The sequence below is a fragment of the Marmota marmota genome, unplaced genomic scaffold (genome assembly GCF_001458135.2).
Source record: "Marmota marmota marmota unplaced genomic scaffold, marMar, whole genome shotgun sequence".
NCBI classification, from domain to species: Eukaryota; Metazoa; Chordata; class Mammalia; order Rodentia; family Sciuridae; genus Marmota; species Marmota marmota.
The window spans coordinates 102,851-110,022 of record NW_025999964.1 but is presented as its reverse complement, the minus strand read 5'-3'; the positions used below and the strand labels follow the sequence as shown (position 1 = coordinate 110,022).

The following is a 7,172-nucleotide window of genomic DNA, read 5'->3' as shown; positions in this document are numbered from 1 at the left end:
GGCTCGGGTGTTAGAACCCCCTGGCCCTACACCTGACCTCTGACCTCTGACCCCAGACTTGCCCCCTCAGCATCCCCTTCCCCCCCCCCCCCCCTTTCCTGGAATCCCCAGCTCCTGGCCTGGCAGATCCCTCCTTCCCCGACTCTGCCAGCAGCTGCCTGGAGGCCGGGGTTGCTATGGCAACTGTGAGGTTGACGCTGCTGCTTATTGTCGGAGGGAAGGGGGAGGCGGCACCTGAGGGAAGAGGAAAAGCGTCTTCTCCCCGCGCCGCCGCCGACACTGCACAGCCGGGCCCAGGAGGCCTTGCCACCCGGCCCAGCCCAGGCCTTGGGCTTGGCTGGTCACACCCTGGTTCTCCAAGGGCAGTGGCCACCAGGCCCCTGGGGGAGCTCTGGAGCAGCAGGAGCCAGCCTGGCAGGAGACCCTCCCAACCCCCATCCCATGGCGCCAGTGCCCCCTCGCTGGGTCCTCAGAGCCTGCAGGGTGGGTACTCAGACTAGAGCCAGCTGGCACCCTGACCCCCACTGGTACCGTTAACTGCCTTCTGAGGCCTGGGCTCTGGGGATCCCGAGGGCCCCAGAGGCCCCCACCACCCCAGCCCCTGCACTCCCTGAGCTCCCCACGCCATGAAGAAGTTTGCATCCAGCCGCAGCCTGAACAAGATCCTGGCTCAGTGCGACTCATCCTCACGGGAGTACGAGGAGATCCAGGCGGTAGAGCGCAAGTGGCACCTACACCTGGCCACGCCGCGCCGTCTGCTGCTGGACAGGAGGTCCAAGGCCTCCCTCTTCTTTGCAGCCCCACCCCCCCCGAAGAGGGCTCCCAGCACCACACTGACCCTGCGCTCCAAGTCCATGACTGCCGAACTCGAGGAACTCGGTGAGCACTGGGGTGGCCATTGGCTTAGGTCACAAGGCCCAGAGAGGGGTGGGCAGAGGCTGTGTGGGAGGCTAGGGAGGCTGAGCTGGGGCTGAGGTCAGGCAGGGACAGTAGGAAGGACCGATGATGGGTGTGGGAGCCGACAGAGTGCTGGAGGGGTGGGTGCCTGAGGGGCAAGGGCATGGCATGTGGAAGGGCTGGGCAGTGGGGCTGAAGACAGACATGGGGATAAATTGGACAGATGGCAGGGGACACGGTCTGACCCTGCAGCGTGTTCGCACATGTATGCATGTATATGTGCATATGCTGCTCCTGACTTTCCACGTCTTACTCTGACTTTGCATCTGCATTTTTTCCAAGTGAGGAAGGAGGAGTGGTTGGGGAACCTGGGTGTGTTTCTGGCTCTGCCAGGTACTGGCTGGGTCGCCTCTCTATGTGTGTGTGACTGTTGCACCTGTGTGCATGGTGGTCAAGTGAGCCTCTAACCTCCAAGGCCTCTGTGAGCACCTCTGGCAGGTGATAGGATGGGGCTTCATGAACTGGGGGGTGAACAAGAGTGTGTTGGGCTTTGGAGGGCAAATTGCAGGCACAACCCCAGATCACCCAGCTCGGTCTGGATGTGTACTCATTAATAGCCTTGTTGTGAGCATGTTGCAATATACATGATCACGTCCACACATAGGTAACCTTGAAAAGCTCTGTTGTGGGCAGGTCTCCCCTGCATGACCATGTCTTGCATGTGCAACCTTATTGTGGTCATGTGCTGATGCACATGACTGTTGAGAGCCCTGTTGTGGTACATCCCAGCCAGCAGCAGCCCCGCCATGAGCACATTCAACGCATGTGACACTTGATGTGCTCTTCCCTTCCAGTTGGAGCCTAGTCCCTATCCTAGGCTCTACTCTGGCTATGGTCATAGAAGAAATCCTTCCTCTGGCCCCCAGAGATATCCCTGTGCTAGCTCATGGACTGGGCCCTCACCCTGTCCTGGACACAAGCTTGGCTGTCCTGTTCTTGACTGTGATTTAGTTCAGTGTGGGAAGCAACTACCAAGATAGACTGGGCTGACATGGTCAGGATTTTCTTTGCCTAATACTCTGGATAAAATAAAACGAACACACACATATACAGACAACTCAAAGAAAGAAAGAAAAAGGAAAAAAAAAAAAAAGAAAGAAAGAAAGAAAAGGAATCCCCAGGTCTCAAAAATGAAGAGAGAAATCAAAGCCAGTAGAGTAGGGGAAGCTGATCCTCCTACAGTCTATGATTGGGAATTCTGAAGCCCCCATACAAACTCAGATCGTGAATGGGCTCCCTAAGGAAAAAGCTCCAGTAGGATAGGGCCCTGGGCAGTAGTGCATCTGTTTTGTCCCAAGACAAGCTCTGACCCAAGGATCCTTTTGTGAGGCTTTGTAGCCAAGAGAGCAAGCTTGAGCCAGAGTGATGGGTGGCCCCCAAACCAGTCCATTCCCTATGAACTCAAGCTTGGAAATCGAGACCTTCAGCTCTCCTGGAAGACACAGCTGGCTGTGGGTCTGTGAGAAGTGGGGAAGCTGGAACTATGCACAGGAGCTAGAATTAGCACCAGAAGAACTCGGAATCAGAGGAGTATGAAAGAGAATAAAGTAAGATAATAGAATTGAAAGAACTAATGAAAGATAAGAAGACAGAACAACAACACAAAAGAATAAGCCCATTTAACAAACATCCATGAAGACTTGTTATGGAGACAAAAAAATATAGTTCCAGATTTAAAAAAAAAAAAAAAAAAATCTGTGGCTGGGATAAACAGTATACTAGACCCAGCTGAAAAAAAGAAACTGAAGGTAAGTCTGAGGAGATCAGTTAGGGGATGGCGGCAGAAAGCCACTAGGGGAAGAGCCCAGCACCTATCTGTTGGGAGTCCTAGAGGGAAAGAACAAGAACAGAGGCGATATTCAAACAATAAATAGCTGAGAATTTCCCCAAAGTGAACAAAGGTGTGAGACTCCAGTTTGAAGAAGTTCCAATCAGGGAAATAGAAATAAATCTATGTCTAGGTTGATCACAGTCAAACTTCAGAATACCATAGACAAACAGAAAAGTCTTAAAAATCACCAGACAGAGACAGAGACAGGAGAGGAGGGAGCAGTGGCTTAATGACAGGCTCTGGGTAGCAGCAGTTGGAGGCACAAGACCTTGGAGGTACACACTTCTGGTCTCAGGGTCCTGTGGGTCTGTGGTCAGTCACAGAGCTGAGCTGACCCACATGGGTCCATCAGCCAGCACCAGGAGGCAGTTGGGTCTTGTTGGACCCCAGGTAGAATGGGTGAGTGGAGCCACCTGTCAGAGGCTGCGTGTTTGGAAGGGGTCCTCCTGGTCTGCACAGATTGATTCTGGGCAACCTGAGCACTGTCATCCCGGGACCAAGGACTCTGCACTGTGAATATGGAATAACTCCTCAGCCTGGCACGGGTTTGTCTGCTGAATCCACTTGTCCTGCCTTTGTTAAAACTCCTGAGCTGCTCTGCGTACAGAAACAGTGAGTGGAAGAGGCAGATCTTCCCCTCTGTTCTAGAGCCACAGGGAAAGGTGGTTGGGTTTGCTCTGCAGACTTTGGTGGTCCAGAGGAGCTCACTCATGGCAGCAGGCTTTCCTGATCTGAGTCTAGGGGAAGACAAGAGGGCAGCTTAGCACAGAGCCTCTGCCTACATTTTTTAGCCTAGGATGACAGTTTCTTTTGGATCTGGACCCAGATTCTTCATGGTTCTGTGTTCTGAGAAGGGCTGGAAAGCCAGTGGCTGGGGGAGCCACCTTGCTTCCCGAGGACGGCAGCCACCTCTGACCAGTCCCCTCTGGAAATTCATGGTTCGTGGAAGCAGGCCAGCAGTCGAGGTCCCCAGGTGCTGGAGGTGCCATTCCCAATCCAGAACTTGTGCTTTTAAGAGGTAGACATGAGAGGTGTGGGGTTACCACCAGTCATGACACACATGTCCTGCCCTCACATGGCCAGGAGCTAACAGCCCCCTGGACTCTGTGATCCTTTACGATGACCTGAACACCCGAAGAGAAGAGTGTGCGAGGTGATGGGGAAGTGGGCTGCAGCTCATGCTGAAGTGGCTCCTGCCATGTGGAGTATGAGGCCAGGCCCTGCTGGAGGACGAGGAGGAGGAAGAGAAGGAGGAGGAGAAGGCGGGGAGAGGGGCTCCTGTGAGTGAAAGCTGGTCCCAGGAAACGAAGGTTGTAGTAGTGGGCAGATGTGGGGGTGACAGGAGGAGCAAGAGGTAGTAGAGGAGGAAGCACAGAGCACTCCCAATTCCTTTCCTTATTGGGGTTTCCTCACCCGAGACTCTGCTTGGCTTGTCCTGATGTGAGTGGGGCCAGAACTCAGTGGAGACCCCAGCTCTGGGGGAGCTGGCAGGTCCAAGCTAACTTCTATTCATTCGTGACTTTGTTAGGAGAAATTAGTTCCCTGTAATCACTCAGTTCCTTTTTCTTTGTGGTGAGAGGTTGGGGTGGGTTCCATGCCCAGTGTCCCTGTCACTGGCCTCAGTCTGGAAAAGGTTTCCCTGCTGAATATGCTTGTCCTGCCTTTTGTTAAAAACTCCTTTTGGGGCTGAGGGTGCAGCTCAGTGGTAGAGCCCTTGCCTAGCATGGCAAGGCCCTGGGTTCCATCACCAATCATACACCCCCGTGCCCCCACACACTCCAGCCCTACTTTGCAAAGAATGCTCAAGGGTAACTATCAATTTCAGTGGCCTCTGAAATTAAATTTTTGGGGGGATTTTGCCTTTTTCCTGAACAGACAGTTGACTGGACCGAGTATGGTTTAGTTTTGTACATCGTTGTGTATGGTCATGTCTGTACATACACATGCACGTGCACATGGACTCATGGGTATGCATGTGTGTGCATGTGTGAATGGACTTGTGGGTGTGTACATGTGCTCATGTGTGCATATGTGAGTGGACTTGTGGGAGTGTGTGTGCATGGTGTGCTTGTGTGACTGGACTTGGAGTGTGTATATGCATGTGTGTGCATATGTTCCTGCCTGTGCTGGTTTTCTCCTTCTTGTTTTAGGCCACATATTAACCAACTGGCATTTGAGCAGATTTGTGCTCATGATAAGGAGGGGGACACCAGGGGCGGATCTGTGAGGGCCTGGTTTTGGGGAGGTGGGGTTTGTAGATATGGGGACAAGGAATTGAATGTGGAGAATGGGCCCGCGTGCCATGGGATAAAACCTGCCTCTTATTCCCTTTGCTCTGTTTCTTGATTCCAAGCCTCCATTCGGAGAAGAAAAGGGGGTAAGTCACCTGCTTGTGTCCCCAGGCCCAGCCTTACCTCACGCCTGTGGGGAGCACTGGTGTATGAGACTCCAGTCCAAGTCTGGGTGGTCTGGCATCCTGGGCACACCCAGGATTCTCCCGGGGGACCTGGTAGGGGCCTGGAGAAGGGCTAGGAAGGATGAATGGGGAGTCCCTAGAGTTGTGACTCTCTGGGATATGCTAGGGAGGCACAGCAATGGACCCTAGGACTCGGGGGAGCTGGGGAAGGTGGGAGCTGTGGAGGCAGCCTGGTGGAGAGGAGCTAAGATAGTCCCTGGTGGAGGCCACTGCATGTGCCATGGCCTAGAGCTGGAGAGAAGAGGGGCTCTGAGGGGTCCCATCTGGAGCTGGAGAAGCTGGGTGTTTGTTAGGATGGGGTTGGGGTGTTTGGCTCTAGCTGTGTTGCATCTTTTTGCAATCCTCTAGGGGCTGCCTCTTCCTGGGTTGTGGGCCCTACTCCCGTGCTGGTTGTTTGCAGGGCTGACTGAGAGCTGACAGTCCCTTTAGAGCAGGGAGCTGGGGTCCCCTGCCAGGCTGTTGACTTTGCTACCCCCTCTCATGCCCCATCCTAGTATCCTTTCAAGCTTGTATGTCCAGCCTGGCTGCAAGGGACAATATCCAGGTGGCAGCAGAGTCACTTGGGCCTGGGTACTGAGGACCAGTGTCTGGTGAGCTCTTGGGCCTGGCTGCTAGCGCTGCCTCTGCTTCTTACACAGGTGGCAGCCAGGCCCAGATGGAAGCCTGCAGTGGCCCTGTGGCCCCAGGCATAGTGTCTGTGAACATCCTCTGTGTACCTAGCATCCCTCCATCTACCGCTTTATATCCACTGGCCCCCAGCCCACTTCTCTCTCAGGACCTGCAGCCCTGTGCTTCCCCTGCCCCCAAGTCTCCTGGATCTGTTGTCCTTTCAGGTATTAAAAATAGATGACAAAGTCTCTCCTCCAGGACTCCTTTCTGTGCCTTGGGGCAGACAATCAAAGCTACTTCTGGGACATTCTGGTTCTGCCATCCAGTGATAGAGTTGGGCTTCCAGGGTGCTGTGGCCTGTGTACCTCTCCCAGCTGTGGAGGAGGTGGCAGGAGAGTTGTCACACTACTTGGGCCCAGCGTGTCCTGCCCCACACCCAGATGACCCATGTAGGTGGTTGGTGGGAGTGCCTGGACCTGGTTCCTAGTGGGCTTCATTTCCTTTTTTAAGTACCAAGAATAATTTATTCAAGAGTGTGTTTTCTAATTTGGTTGGGAATTTATCCCAACCTCATCATCTTTTTGTCATTTGCAAAATTTGGGGGGATTGAACCAGAGATTTAACTCAGGGATACTCAACAACTGAGCCACATCCCCAGCCCTATTTTGTATTTTATTTAGAGACAGGGTCTCAATGAGTTGCTTAGGGCCTTACCATTGCTGAGGCTGGCATGGAACTCACGATCCTCCTGCCTCAGCCTCCCAAGACACTGGGATTACAGGCCTACACCATCGTGCCCAGCCATTTGCAGAATTCTTGATTTCTTTCCTTTTGAAAGTAATTCTCACTTGGCCTCAGCACCTCACCTCATGAGCCATAATAGTTGCTTTGCTATACTTTGTGTACACATGGCTTTGAGTCCCTGGGATTAGGTTCTCCCACAGCCTAAGTGGCAGCACATCTTGCTAGGAGGAAGCACTTTCCACCATGTTTACTTCTGTGGTTTCTAGATGGTGCGGCAGTTGACTGCCCTCTTATTGGGCCTGTGATCTGGGATAGTCTCTCTCTGTTTCAGTTTGCTCCTGGTAGGGTGAGGGTGATAATGGCATCGTCTATATGCTTGCTGTGGGAGATAAGAACCTGCACATGCTGGATATCACCAAGGACTTGTTAACACAGGAAGGCGATGGTGATTTCACCTTTGAAAGGAAATTCTTCAGTCCACTTCAAAAATAAATGGGAAGGTCCCTCATCTAGCCATCCCTGGTCCGGGAGCCACTCTGGGGGGGGGGGGGTTTG

General features: G+C 53.2%; 1 protein-coding gene across 1 annotated transcript in view; it reads left to right on the top strand.

The window, feature by feature from the left end:
* The window catches only part of Shank3 (SH3 and multiple ankyrin repeat domains 3), a gene marked incomplete at its 5' end in the record, with an annotated part of 54,491 nt that overhangs the window by 28,969 nt on the left and 18,350 nt on the right, over positions 1-7,172 (top strand). Inside the window, 3 exon segments of the mRNA XM_048803229.1 lie at positions 647-673; positions 780-879; positions 5,142-5,165. Of these exon segments, the coding sequence (XP_048659186.1) occupies positions 647-673; positions 780-879; positions 5,142-5,165 (151 nt within the window).